A 21,011-nucleotide genomic window follows, 5' to 3' on the forward strand; every position below is an offset into this window, starting at 1 on the left:
GGAGATAATCCAAACATTTAAATTGAGAACCATATATGAAGTCAAGTATTTATAATTGTGAGTAGATATGAAATTTTGTTTTAAACTTGAAGACAACATATCGGCAATACAGACATAATCACTTATTTTTCATCAAATAATAATATGTAAAATGCAAAGAATGGACTGAAAAATTAATTTTAATGCTCAATTTTTATTTTGGCAGCTTTTTATACCAGTCTTGATGTATATCCCTACAAATCAACACTTCAGAACTTGATGACAGCTTTCCAAAGAATATTTACAAAGGTAAACACAATCTTATGGTTTTATTTGATGTGACATGTTGTTGGGTAATTTGCTTGCTAAAAAAGGGAGATGTGGTATGATTGCCATGGAGACAGTTATTCACCAAAATTCAAGTGAATTGGATGTAAGCAATTATATGCCACTGTAAGTCCCTCAAGTGGGTCTCATTGGGGTCTAAGCGCGCCGTGGGATTGCTGATTTTTTGTAAGCGTGACACGTGAAAGTCAAATTATTTTGCTCTGAAAAAGGCAATTGAAGTCTAATGAGACATGGGAAATTACAAAAAAATTAGCATTGCTTACGTACATAGTGTAAGCGGGATACGGGAATCTGACAAAACAGTAAGCGGGATACGGGAATCTGACAAAACAGTAAGCGGGATACGGGAATCTGACAAAACAGTAAGCGGGATCCGGGATCAGAACCCCCCAATGAGACACACACCCCCCTCAACAATGAGAAAAACCCATACCATATAGTTTCCATAAAAGACATGAAATTTTTTTTAATGTTAGCACAATAAAGACTACAGTTTCTGCTATAATGATACAACATTTTAAATCAACTTACTCTTTTAATTCAGGGTTCCCACCTTACCTTGAAATAAGCTTCGAAGTCAGTTATTCTAAGGCTTGAAACACCTTCGAAATTGGAAGAAACTCTTGAATTTGTTATGTTTGACCCTGTGTTATAAAATTCAAGTTTTCAGCCTTTATAATTATGCACCAGATTCTAAATTACTCATTTAGTGAAAAGTTTGTAAGAGGTGTGATATTTTTGCCGTTGAATAAACCATGAATAATCTTAAGCATAGTTCATTGTATAAGTTCTTGACTTATTGGTCAGTTTAAGGTGAACCAATTGACTATTAGAGTTTCCAATTTTCCTGCAGATCGTTGGTTGTCCTCTGTGCTTCCTCCTTTGCTAAATTTGGTCACCATGATGTAACAAAAAGGGCAGAAAGTTGTGTGAAACACAAAATTAATCAATTAATAATTAATTTCAGATTTGTGAGAGTATGATAGAGATGACAGTTATGATCAGTAAAGGAGAAGATCTCTTACAGGCTTCTTTCTTCACTAATTACAGTGCTTAAAGTGGCATTAAACACCAGAAACTAATTAATCAATTAATAATTAATTTCAGATTTGTGAGAGTATGATAGAGATGACAGTTATGATCAGTAAAGGAGAAGATCTCTTACAGGCATTTTTCTTCATTAATTACAGTGCTGAAAGTGGCATTAAACACCAGAAACTAATTAATCAATTATTAATTTCAGATCTGTGAGAGTATGATAGAGATGACGGGAATGATAAGTAAAGGAGAAGATCTCCTACAGGCATTTTTCTTCATTAATTACAGTGCTTAAAGTGACATTAAACACCAATAATTAATCGATAATTAATTTCAGATTTGTGAGAGTATGATAGAGATGACAGGAATGATCAGTAAAGGAAAAGATCTCTTACAGGCATTTTTCTTCATTAATTACAGTGCTTAAAGTGGCATTAAACACCAATTATTAATCAATTAATAATTAATTTCAGATCTGTGAGAGTATGATAGAAATGACAGGAATGATCAGTAAAGGAGAAGATCTCCTACAGACTTCTTTCTTCACTAACTACAGTAGATATACCGTGGAATATAAACGTTACTATGTGGCCCTCAGTGATATGTTAGCTGTGGCAGGCTTTGAATACATTTGTAAAACAGGCAGGTTTGTAGCATTTCAGATTTTACCATTTGGATGTTGTTAGAAATAAGCTTAATGTTAGCAACTGAGAAAGCAATGATCTGCCAAATTTGTACTTGCCATTAGCAACTTGCTGGATGCCACTAGTGGAGCAGGAACTGTTAACCTTTTATCTTGAGAACACCAGTTTTGGGTGTAGTAGCTGTTGCCAAATCTTTTGTTTAGTATATTGTGTTTTGTTGACTGCTGATTGACTTTTGACCATAACTATTGTTACCTGTTTGATTAAATAATGGTTTTTGATCAATCATTTGCTATTTTATTGTATGTGCCAATAATTGTGTCTCTTGAATCCATTCATAATTTCTCTATAGTCCAATATATCAACATATAAAACCTAATCTGAATTTTCTATATTTCAGCTCATTTTTCGACAGTGATATTGTATCTAAATCTTTAAAGGAGTTACTTCCATCTGACACAAGGATAGAAAGACCAAATTACCATTTCTTACTGATACAGATACTGGAATCTCCTTTAACTCACATGAAGGAGTATTCCATCCTGGCAGAAAAATTATCATCTCATTTTCAACAGGTATTCTTTTTCAGGGTTTTAGCCGCCCTCGTGTAAAAATGCTCCAGGTTTTTAGTAAAAATAAGTTAAACATCAATTTGGTTCCTTCAAAATAACACTTTTCCTTAAGACTAGTGTAACTAAAATTATAAATATAAACAACATCTTTTCTGGCATTCACAGGATTCTAAGTACTGAATCAAAATTTTTTTTTTACCTTGCTGACTTGAAATACAATTGTGCATTAAAAATATATATAATTTTGTCAATTAAAAAAGAATCTTTCAGTTTTTGGTGTGAGGTTGTCTTACAAAGAACATATTAATGTAATGAATATTTCATGTTGAAATTGTAAGTCATGTCTTATCTGTTGGAATTTTTCCTGTTTTGACATGAGATTTAGAGATTTTAAAATGTATGTTTATGTTTTTCTTCCACATAGGACTCTGAAGAGTTTAACATGCTACACAGGGTGTCCCTTAATTGGAGCAGCATACGACATATGTCTACTACAGATATTGATATTGCAGAAACAACAAGGGCGTTCTGGGGAGGCAATAGTCTACAAAAACTTGCTGTAAGTTGTACATATTTAATAGTGTTTTATACCTAAGTTACTAGTAAATGGTAAAAACAGGTGTAGACCGTGAAGTAACCACTCTGTTTGTCAATCTATGAGTCCAAAATACCTTGAAAATGAAGCTTTCTTGGCTTGTATGAAAAGGGAGGTATATTATTGTTTTTGGTTGCAACTTGAAGATGTTGATTTATTGCATGTAGCAAATTTTACCACTGCTGTGCAGCCTGTTCCCATTAGCCAGTAATTTCAATATTTTAAATACTCATTGTATTATGAAAAAAATTGTGAAATTTTCTCAAATTCAATTAAAAGGGATTATCAGTAAAGCTTCCGTATAGATGTTTCCTCAATTAAATGCATGCAGCAAAACGGTTTCAGCCATAGTATTGTTTTTATTTTTGTTCATATTCTGAAAGTCAATTGGAAGCTCTATAGGCACTTACTGGTTACATTTATGTTTATTTCTACCTCTGCTGAACCATAAAACATAGGTTCAGCAGATATAGAAATAAGATCTGCTGAGATTTTTTTTAGTAGAATTCTTTCATAAAAAGAATCACCTTATTGAAGAAAATTGAATAAGTGAGCTCAGGACACCTTCTTAACCTGTCTGATTTTTGCGAACCAAGAAGATGTAAAATGATTTATTAAATGGTTTTTAAGTTTAAAAGAGAGTCGAAATATAACAAAGCAAAATTCAAAATTATTTGTCAAAAACGAATAAACAACGCCATGGGAAAAAACTGAAAAACAACCAAAAGACAAACAAATAAAATTGAGAATTAGGAATGTGTCAAAGCAACAACAACCCTACCAAATAGCAGAAAACAGCAGCAGGCCACCAATGGGTCTTCAAGACAGCAAGAAATCCTGCACCTGGAAGTGGGCTTCATCTTGCCCTCTAAAAAATATATACTATCATCAGCTAAAATGGATGTCACACTAAACTCTGATCCATATTATGTACCAAAATTTTTAAAAATTAAAGACTTTATGTTTTCTTTTCTTTGACGTCTGCTTTTAGGATGCAGTGAAGATTCCAAGTAGACGGTTGGTCAAGGACAGTAAGAAGAGTCCACTTGTGTTACAGGGAGGGGGAAGGTTCTCCTCACATCTTTTCCTCTTGTTTAATGACATGTTTATACATGTACAGGTGAGATTGATTTTCCATTTTGTTTTATAAGGCCACACCATAATATTGTTTGAGTGTTGTTCATTCTACTTCAATCTTTTCTAGATTTTTTAATCAGCAAATTCCAAATGTTATAATAAGAAATAAGGGAAAAATGAGAGAGAGAAAAAATCTATGCACAATTTTTTTTTTTTTTTAACTTTGAGCAGAACGAAGCATTATTCATCATGAGTTCTGCAAATTTATGATACGCTCTTTCAGAATATATGTGTTATTGTAATTTTGTAATAGAAAATTGCAAATTATGATCATGTCCTTTTTCTTTGAAAGAAGTTTCATTTTCCCTGAAATACAGACCCAGTGCTTCCTACTTTTCATTCCATGGAAAATTTAATGTACGATATGTTTTTAGCAGATTTGTTTACATATATTTTACAGGTTTTTAAAATATCCCATGATTTGGTATGATATATTATTTGTAAGCATGAAAATTAAAAATATCTAAATATATTTTGTACAGAATGTACTTTGTAGTATAACTGTACATTTTTTCATTGGTAAATTGCTGTCAATTTTTTTATTTATATATTTTAAAAATGAAAAGAATTTAGCATATTTGATTGTGACTTTTGACAGAGCTACCACCACCTGCTTGAAGATTTGCAGGTAATCAGCATTGAAACACTTGGTGCTTTAGTCTGAGGCTTGGTGCCTGGTTAGTCGAATGGCTTAAAAGAGATAGATAGAAACTTTAATAGGAAAAATGATTAGCAAATCAAACTCTAAGGCTAATAGTCGAAATCATCAGTTGATTCCCTTTTTTCAGTTTTGCTCTTTAATGACAATTTTTACCTTATTTTTAGCATTTTTGCCTATTTTGAAAACTACAATTGATAGATAGACACTTTAAATACCAAAAATGATTAGTAAGACAAGATTTACAAATAAATAAACTTGGCTCAAATCATTAGTCCTTATTGAAGTTCTTGCTTCTCAATGACAATTACAGCATTTTCTTCTGTTATCTTTGTCAACAATAGGTTTCAACGGAGATTTTTTGTTATTAATTCTACTCTCAACAAAGTCGGAGAGTGTCAATTATTTAAGATGCACATGATCTAGGTGAAAGTCTAGTTTTTTATAAGCTTTCATTTATAAAGTTCAGTGATATATAAAATATTCTGTGAAAAATGAGGAGCAAAAGTTAGAAAAAGTTTATAGTCACATTTACAGCATTTTGCATTTGCATTTAAAGAACTGATCCTCATGAAAATATTATTCCAATGTAACATTTTTCCTGATAGAATATATGATTGTTTTATCCTTGACAATTTGATGTGCCTAATTAACTTAATAGCATTTCCAAATGTATATAAATACTGTTATTATTGTAGTGCAAATTCTATGTAACAAAAAATAATTTGTTTTGTTTTACTCACAGTAGATCTGTTTCAAGTAATATTGTCCATGAATTTACTTATAACTCAAGAGTAACTGTTCTTTATAGCATAAACATACAAATATAAACATAAAAATATCATACCTCTAATCACCTTGTCTGTTATGTTCGTTCGTCCGATTAAATATTTTTGTTACACAGTGAAGAAAACAAATTCATATCTCTCCTTGTTTTCAAAATTCCAATAGGGAACATGATTCATATTTGTCATTATCTCAACAGCTGTAATGTGTTAGTGCAGCAGTGATCGGGAAGGACGTGCGCCCTGCGCCTATAGCGCATATTGACAAGAAATGGTGCATACAGTGACAAATGCAAGCGCCAACAAGGCGCACGATATTTTTCACTTCGTTTCGAAACGTTTAGATATCGTCAAATGAATTTCCGATCGTGTTCCATGCCGCCATGTGTGTGTACACAACTGTGTAATGTTCCTCCAATAATAGGAGCACCTATATAATTTTGGGAAGTCTCGGGTGTTTCCCTATGATAATAGAACCATGCGATTTAACGTCTCGGGTGTTTTCCTATTGTAATAATAGAACCATGCGGTCTAACTGATAACCAGAAAAACGTAATTAACCATCATTCATGATATATTTTTTTTATAAACAACTTTAAATTTGTGAAATTTGGCTAGTACAGACGAGATTTAACTCTAATAATAATCTTATTTAGTTTAGCTCGCTATTATTTCGATTGAAGAACCCAAAGACTTTTTAGGAATATAGTTTTTGTCTCCATAAAAGATGCTTAACTGTCCTTGTTATTTTTTGGTCTTTGGCTGGTTTTGACATTTTGTAAACACAACTTCAGCGATTTGTTGTTTTGTTCTTTGAATTAATGATACTCTATACTGTTATTCTTGTCACTGTGATGAAGTAATAATAATACAAGAAGTGCAGAGGAAATGCCTGAAATGTCCTCTGATACGGAACGTCTGGAATAAGTATGGTATCGACGAAGACCCAAATTTAATGTACAAAAAAAAACATGAACATGAACAAGGCAACAGTACCAGTTTTAACATTGTAAATAAAAGTTAACTTAAATATTGTTGGGGTTGGAAGAAGTTATTGTATATTCATTGAAATTGAAATTACAAAATCACAGGAACAATATCCATGATTTTATTTAAAATCATAAAGGTAAGTACCAACACCTCTGATACTTTTTTTTTTACAGAAGTCAATTCAGATGGCCCACTCATTTGACAACATGGCCCATTATTTTTTAAAATGGCCCATTGAATTTATTTTTGAGGGGCCCTGGGCCCATAGTGAAAAAAACCTTCCAGATCACTGTGCACTATCAAATTTTCAAATCTTTTCGACACCAACTTTTGCCATGTACAAAATGTACTTATTATGGGTTTGTTGAAAATGTTAACACATCCAAGTAACAAAATATCCCAAACATATTTTTAATTCTAATTTCTTGTTATTTATCCCTACAGATGCATTACTTTAAGGTGGTACCTAACACTACAGGGATATAACTCTGTAAAATCAGATAAACGTTTTAATTACGTTGTGTTGTAAGGGAATATTAAGCTTCTCAATGATCAAAATCAGTGTTTGTCAAACTGCTATATAACCAGTGTAATTTTTCTGATAAAACAGTTGGTTAAATATTTTTGAAATTTTGATATTTTTGTAAAAGGGTCATAGTAAATACTTTGTCAAAATTTTAAGAAAATTAAACGAGCCAAATTAATTTCAGTTAAAGTGTTGGGTACCACCTTAATTTTCATGTCTTCTTTAAGGTCTTGAAAAAATACTTTCAATGTTACATTTATAGCATTTTAAGTACTTAATAAATACTTTTCAGGGTTATAATTTTCAAGTTTTTCAACTAGAAACTGCCTGGATTGAGGCTCCAACAGGAGGAAAATTAGAGTAAGAATTATAATTATTGCTCTGCTAACTTAAGGCAAAGTTATGTTGTAATGGTACAGACAGTCATATTGTTCAATATACCTCCTGCTTTCAAAGCTGACTGTATACCATATAGCGGGGTTTTTTCTCAAGTGAAAAATTTTGTGATTATCATTGAACACAGTATGCAAAATATTTTGGCGGATTAAAAACTTTTATCAATACCGTTGCATGTGCACTTTTAAATTGGCAGAATTTATTTTGGTGGTTTCTTTCTATCCAAGAAAATAAGCGAAAATTTACACCCCACGCGAAAAATAACCAGCTATACAGTATAATGATAGTTAAGTCCATCCTTTGTTCATTATTTCCAAAATTGCTCGTGTATATGATGAAAGCGAAGTCAAGCATTTGTTCATTAATCCCTCTATTGTTTCCCTTTCTGTTCTTGAAAAAAATCAAGCATAATTTTAGAATAACAGTGATTTTCTAAAACATCAAAGATAAGCACACATAATTGAATAATAGTTTAATATTAGGCCCTTAAAGTTCTAATTTTTAGGAGATCAATTTACATGTGAAATATATAATTAGATGTTGGAATTACAAAACAAATAATAAGATTAAATACAATCCATTTTCTGCATGAAATAATGAATTATTCCATGAAAAATACTATAAATGCAAAAATTAAACATTTATAATATGAAGTTTTTCATCTTTTTTTTTTTATTATTTCAGAAATATGATTGTTTTGACATTCCCAGAAGATAAAATGGTTTTAACAGCATCTAATGCTGGAGAAAGGGTAAAGTAATGACAAATTATTTATAAAGTGTAAACTTCTTTTAGAATCACATTCTCTTGGCAATTCTATCTATACCTTCATTTTGATTTGATCATTTTTAGGTAAAAATTGCATGAAATGCAATCAAAACCTTATGGGACTGACTTAATATCTAAATCTTCCAAGACTTATCACTACCCTTTTTGATACACAAAATATAGTGCATTGATCATAACATTCCTTACATCCTGTCTATGAACATTTCCAAAACATTATTGATGTAATCTATGCTCCAATATTTAAGGCACAAAATGATGTTATACTTGTCAAGCAAATTACATAACTTTTGCAAAGATGCAGGAATCTAATATATGTTCTAAAAGTATAAATGATGTCATTGTTAAATTTCATCTTTAAAATTGGAGTTATCTTTCTTTGTCTAGAATTGCTGTTAATCAACTACAACCAGTGCTTTATACTTTGCAACATTTAATTTTACTTCCCACTAATATAGTGAAGCAATCTTTACCGTTCAGTGCTTACAAGCACTTTGATTACATGAGTTATTATACTTTTGACAATTTTTTAAAGGGTATTTTTACAACAAAACTAAAACAAGTAACATTTGGTCACAGAACAACTTTAACAAGAATAAAACCCAAACTGTACAGTAAGCTATTAAATGCCCCAACATGATGAAAAGTGAAATAGTTCAAATAAAAAAACCATCTGCCTGATTTATGACAAAAATTTAACAAAAACTAAATATGACTGAGTAAATTCTCCTGAATCGGAACATGCACAGAATGATGGTCAAATACATGTTCTAAAATAAGGACCAAAAAACAAAACATGATTTTCATCTTCATGGGTAGGACTGTTACTTGAGAGGGGATAGGACCATTATTGGGACTCCGGGATAGGGTGTTTTTAAGCTCGGGATTTCGGCATTAACCCTTTCTGAATCCAGCAATTCTTTTTTTCGAAATTTCAGGATGTCTGGATTTAGATTTATTTGAATTTGGGACCTCAGAATTTGCTGTTTTTTAAGCCTGGGATTTAGGGATCAGGACCCCTCCTACCCCCCTCTTACTTGAATGCCAAGGGAGACAACCAGACAATAAAATCCATCTTATATTTCTACTCCAGGCAGAATGGCTGATGACGTTGAACTCAGCAGTAAATAAAGTGTTATCATCACAGAAGACTGTTGGTCGTCGTGGGAGTACGGAACGTTTGACACCACCTGATATCAGACAAGCCTCTTTCACGTTTACAAAACATCCAGTGTACAAAGACGCCACCTATGTAGGATATTGGATGAATGGAAAAATACATGGCTTGTATGTAGATCTATGTTTGCTAAATTGATTTCCTTTGATTGGGTGATGCATCAATATCTACCCAAATGTTGCACTTTTTGTCACAAGTCAACAAGTGGCACTGGTGTAAAAAATTTGTTTTAAATAGTTTGTGATACTGTAAACCAATTTATTTTTGGGGAGACTTTATTTCAGGTTTAGTCCTAACTGGCTTATTTTGCCACAATTTAATTTTATGATTTTCAAATTTGTTTGATGTAATCTTATAAGAAAAGATCCAACTTTTACAGATTCATGACGATTTATATTTGGTTATTTTCAGGAAAATCAGGAAAAAATAAATCGATTGTGAAAATTAGTTGGTTTACAGTAGGTTAAAGAGGAACCACTAATTTCAAGTCAGTTATATTTGGTTATGCAGTAGTATTATTGATTACTATTATTAGCATTGACAAATCTCATTTTCTTGGAGACTGTTTGGCACTGCTCCCTTAGTTGTTAAATATTAACTTTGACACTTTTGCATAGTTTTCATAGAAAAACTTTTTATGAATATTTAGATAACATTTTATCCAAGACTACTCCAAAAAAGATTTATTGCTTCAAGATGTATTATACAAAAATATAAATGTGTGTAAAATAACTTTTTGAATTATACCTGAGCATTGGGTCTATTTTTCTCATTTTTATTTGGCAAAAAAAACCCATATACATGTAACTATGTGAAATGGCCATATAGGGTTTGCGACATCACAAGTGACCTTTTTACACTTAAGTGCCAAGGTGTATCAATATGTTAATATAGCATTAAAAGAGCATAATTTTGAATGGCTTGAACATGTTGAAAAGTACTATTTTTTTAAAATTTCAAAACCAAAATAATGGCTTGAATAATACTGTTTTTTATAATTTCAGAACCCAAATAATGGCTCTATGCTAGAACCTGCCTTTCTTTTTAAGACATTTTGATAATAAAAAAAAGTAATTATAATTTCAGAGGAGAAATGAAATGGAGTGATGGCAGAAGATATAATGGAAATTTTAAAGATGGACATTTGCACGGGTATGTTTTACCATGTTGATTTATGTTACTACTGGAAATTTTACTTATACCCCACACAACAAAGAGCTGTGGTGTAGTGGTGAGGGCATTGGATCACCATTCCTGGTAGAATATTTTATTTACTGAATTTTCAGCTCTCCCTTAAACACCATTTGTGAGTATGGTCTTGAGAAATGATGATAGTTTGTCGGAAGGGGACAATAAATGGCTAACCCATATTTAGAGAGAGCCATATCTCTTGTATGAAAGACACCCTTATAGATTTTGAAAAAAATGCAGGCCAATGCCGCTACAAGTCAGCACTCGTACTTGCAAAGTGGAAAGGGATTAATATAACATGCAATAACCTGTTTCCCAATTCACTATAAATGAATATGTTTAAACTTAAACAAAGTTGTTTAGTGACACTTTAGGGTGTGTGTGAAGTTAAGGATTAGCATCCTTCCAAAGTTTTTTTAATTTATTATAAAAATAAATGCTGTTTGTCTTAAGAAATATTTAAATGAAGGAAAAAAAGCTATTGCATGAAGCGTGGAAGGGATTCTTTCTTAAAATGAGAAAGTCGCTTATTTCTTTTTTGTCGAGCCTGCAACTTTTGTTGCAGAAAGCTCGACATAGGGATAGTGATCCGGCGGCGGCGTTAGCTAACTTCTTAAAAGCTTTATATTTTAGAAGGTGGAAGACCTGGATGCTGCATACTTTGTATATAGATGCCTCATGTTACGAAGTTTCCGTCAGTCACATGTCCAATGTCCTTGACCTCATTTTCATGGTTCAGTGACCACTTGAAAAAAAAGTTCAAATTTTTTGTAATGTTGAATTCTCTCTTATTTTAAGTAATAAGATAACTATATTTCATATGTGCGTACCTTGCAAGGTCCTCATGTCTGTCAGACCGTTTTCACTTGACCTCGACCTCATTTCATGGATCAGTGAACAAGGTTAAGTTTTGGTGGTCAAGTCCATATCTCAGATACTATAAGCAATAGGGCTAGTATATTCGGTGTATGGAAGGACTGTAAGGTGTACATGTCCAACTGGCAGGTGTCATCTGACCTTGACCTCATTTTTTGGTTCAGTGGTTATAGTTAAATTTATGTGTTTTGGTCTCTTTTTCTCATACTATATGCAATAGGTTTACTATATTTGTTATATGGAATGATTGTAAGGTGTACACCTCTAGCGGGCAGATGTCATGTGACCTTGACCTCATTTTCATGGTTCAGTGGTCAATGTTAAGTTTTTGAGTTTTGGTCTTTTTATCTAATACTATATGCTATAGGTCAACTATATTTGGTGTATGGAAATTTTTTATGATCTTTATGTCAGTCGCACAGGTTTTATTTGACCGTGACCTGATTTTCACGGTTTTTGTGTTTTGGTCTATTTTTCTTAAACTATAAGTAATAGGTCAACTATATATGTTGTATAGAAGCATTGTTAGCTGTACATGTCTGCCTGGCATGGTTCATCTGACCTTGACCTCATTTTCAAGGTTCATTGGTCTTTGATTAGTTATCTTGGTTAATGTTAAGTTGATGTGACAGTTGTTATGAAGCTTTATACTTAGGACTATCAACATTATTTCAATGATTAGTATAGAAGGCGAGACATTTCAGTGTGTGCACTCTTGTATATAATCAGCATGAAATTTTATATTTACTGATTTTCAAAATATATTGAAAAAAAGATATTTCATTCACATATTTAATCTGAGAGCAAAACTTTCAACAAAAATCTTAGAAATTATCACTTTGAATTTTCTTCTTGTAGAAGTTATTGCCCATTACAAATTTAGGTTTTTGGAAACTAAAGGTAAATAAACAGAACCTGATAAGGCAAAAAAAAAATCCATTACAACAAAACTTAGAAATAAACAATAATTTTGATTGCAGACATGGGAAGCTAACTATAAAACAAGATGATGGTTCAGAAAGGTCACAGGAAGGCTATTGGAAAGAAGGTCAGCTACATGGTATGGGAAAGGTCAAGTAAGTATTAAGATAATACCAATATTTCTGAAAAGCTATATACTGTTAACCAACTGATATTTGTGAGTTATTTATTTTCACAACTCTTGCAATTAGAAAAATAATGCTGATATGGATCGTAGTGAATATCTAAAACTTGGATCTTTCTTTATCTTTATATTTCATTATGCAAATTTGAAAATCGCGACATTGGCTTATAAGGGCTAAACTTTGGCAAAATGCAAAATAAAGAATTCACAATAACATGTTGGTTTACAGTAGTTATTAATTATGCCCCACCTACGATAGTAGAGGGGCATTATGTTTTCTGGTCTGTGCGTCCGTCCGTCTGTCTGTTCGTTCGTTCGTCCGTCCGTCCGTCCCGCTTCAGGTTAAAGTTTTTGGTCAAGGTAGTTTTTGATGAAGCTGAAGTCCAATCAACTTGAAACTTAGTACACATGTTCCTTATGATATGATCTTTCTAATTTTAAAGCCAAATTAAAATTTGACCCCAATTTCACGGTCAACTAAACATAGAAAATGAAAGTGCGAGTTTCAGGTTAAAGTTTTTGGTCAAGGTAGTTTTTGATGAAGTTGAAGTCAAATCAACTTGAAACTTAGTACACATGTTCCCTGTGGTATGATCTTTCTAATTTTAATGCCAAATTAAATTTTTTACCCAATTTCACGGTCCATTGAACATGGAAAATTATAGTGGGAGTGGGGCATCCGTGTACTTTGGACACATTCTTGTTTTATGATGTTTTTAGTTCCCGAAGCCCACAACTTAATCAAGGTGTATTTTGTCAAACTATTTGATGTTTTTTCGACTGACCTGGTTCAATTTGGATTTTTGTCGAGCCTTTGTCTTTAGTCAAAAAGCGAGACTGAGCGATCCTCCATTCCGTTGGTGGCGGCGGCATCAACAAGTATTCACTCTGTGGTTAAAGTTTTTGAAATTTTAATAATTTTCTTAAACTATACTGGATTTCTACCAAACTTGGACAGTACCTTGTTTATGATCATAAAATAGTATCCAGAAGCAAATTTTGTTAAAAAAATAGATCTGTTTTTTGCGTATTTAACTTTTAAATAGACTTAGTTTTTCTGCGATGAAACATTACATTCACTCTGTGGTTAAAGTTTTAAAAATTATAATAGCTTTCTTAAACTATCCTGGGTTTGTACCAAACTTGGACAGAAGCATGTTTATGACCATCAGATAGTATCCAGAAGTAAATTTTGTAAAAAAATAAATCCATTTTTTCCGTATTTTACTTTTTAATGGACTTAGATTTTCTTCCAGTTAACATTACATACGGTCTGCAGTTAAAAGTTTTTAAAACATTTATTAGATTCATAAACTATCCTGGATTTTTACCAAACTTGGACAGAAGCTTCTTACAATAAAAAAATAGTATCAATAGGAATATTTTATTGATTTTTTTCCTCATTTTTGTTGAGCCTAGGATACAGCAAAAGTAGGCGAGACACTGGGTTCCGCGGAACCCTTACAATTTTTTTTTCTTAAAACTCTCCTGATTTGTGGATATCCAAACCAACTCATCATCTTGACAATTAAAATCATTTTAAACAGGATTATTACATTTGTGTATTTATAAGCTTCAATTGATGACATAAAACATAGATTTTAAGATTGTTTAAATAGAAATCTAATTAGAATGTGAAAAATTTATGACCAATAGATAAACTTTTTTGAAAAATTTGCATCCAGTGCATATATTTGACTTATTTAAAAATGAATTATTCCAGTATCTATTCTGTGCATACCTTCTTATATGATTGTTAAAAGGATACCTGAAAAAAGAAATAAAATCACCAAAATTTCCTATTCAAATAGCAAAATCAAAAGATCAAACCAGTAAATAACAACTGTCAAATTCCCCACTTGGTACAGGCATTTTTATATGTAGAAAATGGTGGATTAAACCTGGTTTTATAGCTAACTAAACATCTCTATGACAAATGGTTAAAATTTCATTGTTTTGACAACGAAGTGTGAACAAAACAAACAGATATAATAGGTAAAATTTTTAAAAAAATGATATAATGTTTTTGATATTGTATAGATATTCAAATGGTGATGTATATGATGGTCATTTCAAAGAAGGCCAGAGACATGGACATGGTTTATACCACTATGGAGGTCCAAGTCCAAGGTCCACCAGTATATACATTGGAGAATGGGCTGAGGACAATAGACAAGGCTATGGAGTATTGGAAGACATCATGAAAGGTAAAATCAACACTTTACAGGAGGCAAATTACTTAATATTTTGCTTATTCATGATAAGTTGGAAATTGGATTTCTCTTATTCTGTGACAGAATAACACTTTCTGGACCCATTTTTGTCGAGCCTTCAACTTTAGTCGAAAAAGCGCGACATAGCGATTCTACATTCCGGCGGCGTCCACAAATATTTACTCTGTGGTTAAAGTTTTTGAAATTTTAATAACTTTCTTGAACTATCCTGGATTTCTGCCAAACTCGGACAGAAGCTTGTTTATGTTCATATGATAGTATCCAGAAGTAAATTTTGTGAAAATAAAATTCCATTTTTTCAATATTTTACTTATAAATGGACTTAGTTTTTCTGCCAGGAAACATTGCATTCACTCTGTGGTTAAAGTTTTTTAAATTTTAATAACTTTCTTAAACTATCCTGGATTTGTACCAAACCTGGACAGAAGCTTGTTTATGATCATAAGATAGTATCCAGAAGTAAATTTTGTAAAAAAAAAAATCCCATTTTTCCAATATTTTACTTATAAATGGACTTAGTTTTCCCTCCAGTTAACATTACATAAAGTCTGCAGTTAAAGTTTTTACAACATTTTATTAAGATCCTTAAACTATCCTGGATTTTTATCCAACTTGGACTGAAGCTTCTGACAATAAAAAGATAGTATCGAGAGGAACATTTTTATTGATTTCTTTTATCATTTTTGTTGAGTGTGTGATTAACAGCAAAGGTAGGCGAGACACTGGGTTTCGTGGAACCCTCACAAATTATTTTTTTAAATATTTAATCAACATGTGCTTGCCAATGATATCAGAAGATGATTAAATGAGTTTATGGGTAGTAACCTTTATCAGCTCATGGAATGCAGCATAATGATCTATTAGGTGTTAATGAAATTGTCAACCTTGTGAAATATGGAAGACGCTCGAAGGGATTTTCATTTATGAAAAATGAAAATTTATTTGATTATCATTAGAGAAACAGATTCTTACATTGTTACTGGTGAATTATCAGATTTATTCAATCTCAATAGTTAAATTATAAATTTTAACTATCTTGATTGGATAAAAAAACAAAATTCTATTGGTACCAGTGAAAGAATCTATATTTATTTCAACGTCTGTTGGGTCATTAGTTCAATGGTTGATTAGTCTATTAATTCAATTATATGTTATTTTAAAATAAGTTTTTATTAAGGTTTATTAAAAGTCCATGTCATAGAGCAATGATATTTTATATCAGGATACATCTCTGATAATGGGGGGGCCTCTGTAGCCACATGTAAAGTAGCATCTATGTATCACTAGCCGCCAACACTGAGGTTGTGATTATAAACCCTACACAAACCAGGTGTGTTTGACCTCAATTTCCTAGTATTGCCATTATTTATGCAGAGAATCAGTAGTTTTCTCAAAGATGCCGCGACCTTCAAAAATTGACCAATACAAAAACGCTGCCAGTGCTGAAAGTGACAAACAACACAAAAAAAATAATCAATCTGATCATTTTGAAGGACAAAATATAAAAAAAAAGGTGCCTTTCTGTTTTGCATTAAAAAAAAAATTATGAAGGCACTATTCCATTACAATTTATATGGGAGGGTAGGAAGGGACTTTCACAATACAACCAAGAACCATTTTTTAGATAATTTTCCATAATGGTTATATACCTATTCTGAAAAAAGACCCATGACCCACATTCAATAATTAAACTTCTCTTCCTACCCTCCCACATACATTTAAATAGAATAGTCCTAAATTAGAAAAATGGAAATAAAAATCAGTCTGACATAGTTTTATCAGTGTTTATAGTATCTCCAAATGTCTTTCAATTATACCAATATTTTTATACATACAGGTGAAAAATATATGGGCATGTGGAATGAAGATAAGAAGCATGGTAAAAGTATTGTAGTAACTTTGGATGGAATGTATTTTGAAGGGAATTTTGACAGGGACAGCCTTATGGTAGGTATGTTAGTAGATATAAGAAGATGTGGTATGAGTGCCAATGAGACAACTCTCCATCCAAGTCACAATTTTTAAAAGTAAACCTTTATAGGTCAAATATAACCTTTAACATGGATCCTATCAAAACAAAAATATATGTTTTGAAAAAAAATCTGTTTAATTGGTTTACATGGTTGGCAGTTATTGACAAGGGGAACCAAACATATGATTTTGAAACATTTTAGAGTTATTTTCCCAGTGCATGTAGTTTAACAGTTTGTTTGTATTGTTTGCTTAGTCAAGCATTATACTTAACTTCCAAAAACATATAAGTATAAATTAAAATGTATACGAGCTGAAGCTCAACTTGTTATTGATATCTATATGTCAATTTTAATTACTATTCTCAAAAAAACAAAAAAGACAGTCAATCCTAACAAACCTTTTAACTACATGCATTAGGAAAATAGCTCCAAATCAAACTGTTTCTCACCATCAAACGACAACCACTGAACATCAGGTTCCAGACTTAGGTAGGACAAGTGCAAATAGTTTGATTCTTTTTGTATGCAATCTTTACAAAAAAAAACAAATTACTCTTTCATATATCAGTGCACTCATTATTTTGAAGAATAAGAACAGGCCTTTAAATTTTAAATTTACAAAGTTGATTTTATGCATTACTTTTTATATGAGCTCAAATATTTAGAAATCTTTTACTTGTAACAAGTTCCTCAAGGTGTAATACCACCAAATCATGGTACCTCACATCCGGTTGTATATGAAAGTAGGTCTAAAAAAATATTCCCTTGAATTTGACAGTTGTAGGTAATTAATCCTACATTTTATTGCAGTAAAAAAATTTCTGTGTCATAAACATATGTCTTGGGTATTTCAAAACACCGTTATTTTTTATTTGGGATTTCTATAGAAAATTTTGTAATCTTGAGGTTACATGGTGACCAAACCTTGTATACAGATAAAATAAGGGGAGACATTTGATTGGTTAACTTCCAATGATGGTTATTTTCTTATATGCAATGAAATGTTATGTGATTTTTTTTCTATAGCACTTGACAGGATAAAACTTTACTCATGCCAAGTATTTCTTTATTTGAAACAAAGATAAATTCTGCACATTTTTTTGAAAAGTGCAAATTTAACAAAGACTAATACATTTGTGTAATAGGGAAAAATCAATGGTGATATTACACCTAATAGTAGTAATATTCGTGGAAGGTTAACCTTTCACATACCATGTTCACCGGACTACTTTCAGTAATAATATTAACAACATGGCAGATTTCACATACAAAACATTCAAACATTATTCAAAATTAATGGTTGTAACAAAATAGCTAAAGGTAATTAGTATTTACACATTTTTTTCAGTGTTTATTGATGTGTAAACTTGAAAAATTCACGAACTCCACGTAATTTTGATCCAAAATGTTCTGTTTACAGGGCTTTGGATTGATGTTAACCTATGACAACAGTTGTTATGAAGGAGAATTCTATGGTATAACACAGCTCCAGGGAAAGGTAGATAACTCCAAAATTACCTTTTTTAACTCTTAATGAAATAAAAAAAAATTGACATGGCAACTAAAATTGTATGAAGACAAGTTTCAAAATAGATATCCTACAGTTAGTTCTGACTAACTTTTATTCAAACTGACCTAGCGGTTTTAGTGGTGATTGTTTTTGAAAAGAGTTATTATATCTTGTTCTGATTGAATCAGAGAGAAAATTTTGAATGTGATTTGTTTTTCAAATTCAAGCATATGTAAATAAGATTTTTTGGCAAAATTAGATTTTGTATATAAAAAACCTCGACAGATACATGATGTATATTAATCCCTCTTTTCTCTTAATAATAGTAGTTTTTGAAAAGATTACCAAAAAATGTATTTGAGATCTATGGTTTAAACAAATATAAATATTTTAAAGGGAAAACTGATAATGCCGACAGGAGATTCAATAGAAGGGATTTTCTCTGGCTCTTGGAATGAAGGATTAAAAATAAATGGCATGTTCAAAAAGTCAGATGGACAACAGGAAACAAAGAAGGCAAAACTTAAAGTACAAATTCCATCAAGGTAAATTATATTAGCTAAAGTCATTGTCTCTTAAAATGTGATTTTATTGTAGGTTAATTTTTGTTCAAGAGAAAGTTATTAGCTCACCTGGCCCGAAGGGCCAAGTGAGCTTTTCCCATCACTTTGCGTCCGGCGTCCGGCGTCGTTAACTTTTACAAAAATCTTCTCCTCTGAAACTGCTGGGCCAAATTAAACCAAACTTGGCCACAATCATCATTGGGGTATCTAGTTTAAAAAATGTGTGGCGTGACCCCGCCAACCAACCAAGATGGCCGCCATGGCTAAAAATAGAACATAGGGGTAAAATGCAGTTTTTGGCTTATAAATCAAAAACCAAAGCATTTAGAGCAAATCTGACATCGGGTAAAATTGTTTATCAGGTCAAGATCTATCTGCCCTGAAATTTTCAGATAAATCAGACAACCTGTTGTTGGGTTGCTGCCCCAAAATTGGTCATTTTAAGGAAATTTCACCGTTTTTGGTTATTATCTTGAATATAATTATAGATAGAGATAAACTGTAAATAGCAATAATGTTCAGCAAAGTAAGATCTACAAAAAAGTCAACATTACCAAAATGGTCAGTTGACCCCTTAAGGAGTTATTGCCCTTTATAGTCATTTTTTGTCAATTTTTCGTGAAGTTTTGTTATCTTGTACAAAAATCTTCTCCTCTGAAACTACTGAGACAAATTTAACCAAACTTGTCCACAATCATCATTAGGGTATTTAGTTTAAAAAATGTGTGGCGTGACCCGGCCAACCAACCAAGATGGCCGCCACAGCTAAAAATAGAACATAGGGGTAAAATGCAGTTTTTGGCTTATGACTCAAAAACCAAAGCATTTAGAGCTAATCTGATAGGAATAAAATTGATTATCAGGTCAAGATCTATCTGCCCTGAAATTTTCAGATGAATCGGACAACCTGTTGTTGGGTTGCTGCCCCTGAATTGGTAATTTTAAGGAAATTTTGCTGTTTTTGGTTATTATCTTGAATATTATTATAGATAGAGATAAACTGTAAACAGCAATAATGTTGAGCAAAGTAAGATTTACAAATAAGTCAACATGATTGAAATGGTCAGTTAACCCCTTTAGGAGTTATTGCCCTTTATAGTCAATTTTTAACCATTTTTCGTAAATCTTAGTAATCTTATTACAAAAATCTTTTCCTCTGAAACTACTGGGCCAAATTAAACCAAACTTGGCCACAATCATCATTGGGGTATATAGTTAAAAAATTTGTGGCGTGACCAGGCCAACCAACCAAGATGGCCACCACGGCTAAAAATAGAACATAGGGGTAAAATTCAGTTTTTGGCTTATAACTCAAAAACCAAAGTATTTAAAGTAAATCTGACATGAAGTAAAATTGTAAATCAGGTCAAGATCTATCTGCCCTGAAATTTTCAGATGAATCGGACAACCAGTTGTTGGGTTGCTGCTCCTGAATTGGTAATTTTAAGGAAATTTTGCTGTTTTTGGTTATTATCTTGAATATTATTACAGATAGAGATAAACTGTAAAAAGCAATAAATGTCAGCAAAGTAAGATCTACAAATAAGTCAACATGACCGAAATGGTCAGTTGACCCCTTTAGGAGTTATTGCCCTTTATAGTCAATTTTTAACCATTTTTCGTAAATCTTAGTTATCTTTTACAAAAATCTTCTCCTCTGAAACTACTGGGCCAAGTTCATTATAAATAGAGATAATTGTAAGCAGTAAGAATGTTCAGTAAAGTAAGATGTACAAACACATCACCATCACCAAAACACAATTTTGTCATGAATCCATCTGCGTCCTTTGTTTAATATTCACATAGACCAAGGTGAGCGACACAGGCTCTTTAGAGCCTCTAGTTTGGGTTTTGAACAATTTCTTATAGTCTTGGATGCAGAATTTGTGAGAGTGCAAACTACATTGAATTAATATTAAGGAAAGGAA

General features: G+C 31.9%; 1 protein-coding gene across 9 annotated transcripts in view; it reads left to right on the forward strand.

The window, feature by feature from the left end:
* The window catches only part of LOC139502750 (alsin-like), a 72,328-nt gene that overhangs the window by 38,647 nt on the left and 12,670 nt on the right, over nucleotides 1-21,011 (forward strand). For 5 of the 9 annotated variants that reach the window (XM_071292318.1, XM_071292322.1, XM_071292323.1 and 2 more), the window contains 15 exons: nucleotides 206-288; nucleotides 1,839-2,011; nucleotides 2,410-2,584; nucleotides 3,006-3,140; nucleotides 4,168-4,296; nucleotides 4,912-4,941; nucleotides 7,565-7,632; nucleotides 8,353-8,419; nucleotides 9,548-9,741; nucleotides 10,718-10,783; nucleotides 12,679-12,774; nucleotides 14,844-15,010; nucleotides 16,875-16,984; nucleotides 18,431-18,508; nucleotides 18,917-19,065. In XM_071292318.1, the coding sequence (XP_071148419.1) occupies nucleotides 206-288; nucleotides 1,839-2,011; nucleotides 2,410-2,584; nucleotides 3,006-3,140; nucleotides 4,168-4,296; nucleotides 4,912-4,941; nucleotides 7,565-7,632; nucleotides 8,353-8,419; nucleotides 9,548-9,741; nucleotides 10,718-10,783; nucleotides 12,679-12,774; nucleotides 14,844-15,010; nucleotides 16,875-16,984; nucleotides 18,431-18,508; nucleotides 18,917-19,065 (1,720 nt within the window). Of the gene's footprint in view, nucleotides 1-205; nucleotides 289-1,838; nucleotides 2,012-2,409; nucleotides 2,585-3,005; nucleotides 3,141-4,167; nucleotides 4,297-4,713; nucleotides 4,738-4,911; nucleotides 4,942-7,564; nucleotides 7,633-8,352; nucleotides 8,420-9,547; nucleotides 9,742-10,717; nucleotides 10,784-12,678; nucleotides 12,775-14,843; nucleotides 15,011-16,874; nucleotides 16,985-18,430; nucleotides 18,509-18,916; nucleotides 19,066-21,011 lie in introns of all 9 variants that reach the window. The other 4 variants (XM_071292321.1, XM_071292326.1, XM_071292327.1 and 1 more) reach the window with 2 other exon arrangements.

The sequence above is a fragment of the Mytilus edulis genome, chromosome 14, assembly GCF_963676685.1.
Source record: "Mytilus edulis chromosome 14, xbMytEdul2.2, whole genome shotgun sequence".
Lineage (NCBI taxonomy): Eukaryota > Metazoa > Mollusca > Bivalvia > Mytilida > Mytilidae > Mytilus > Mytilus edulis.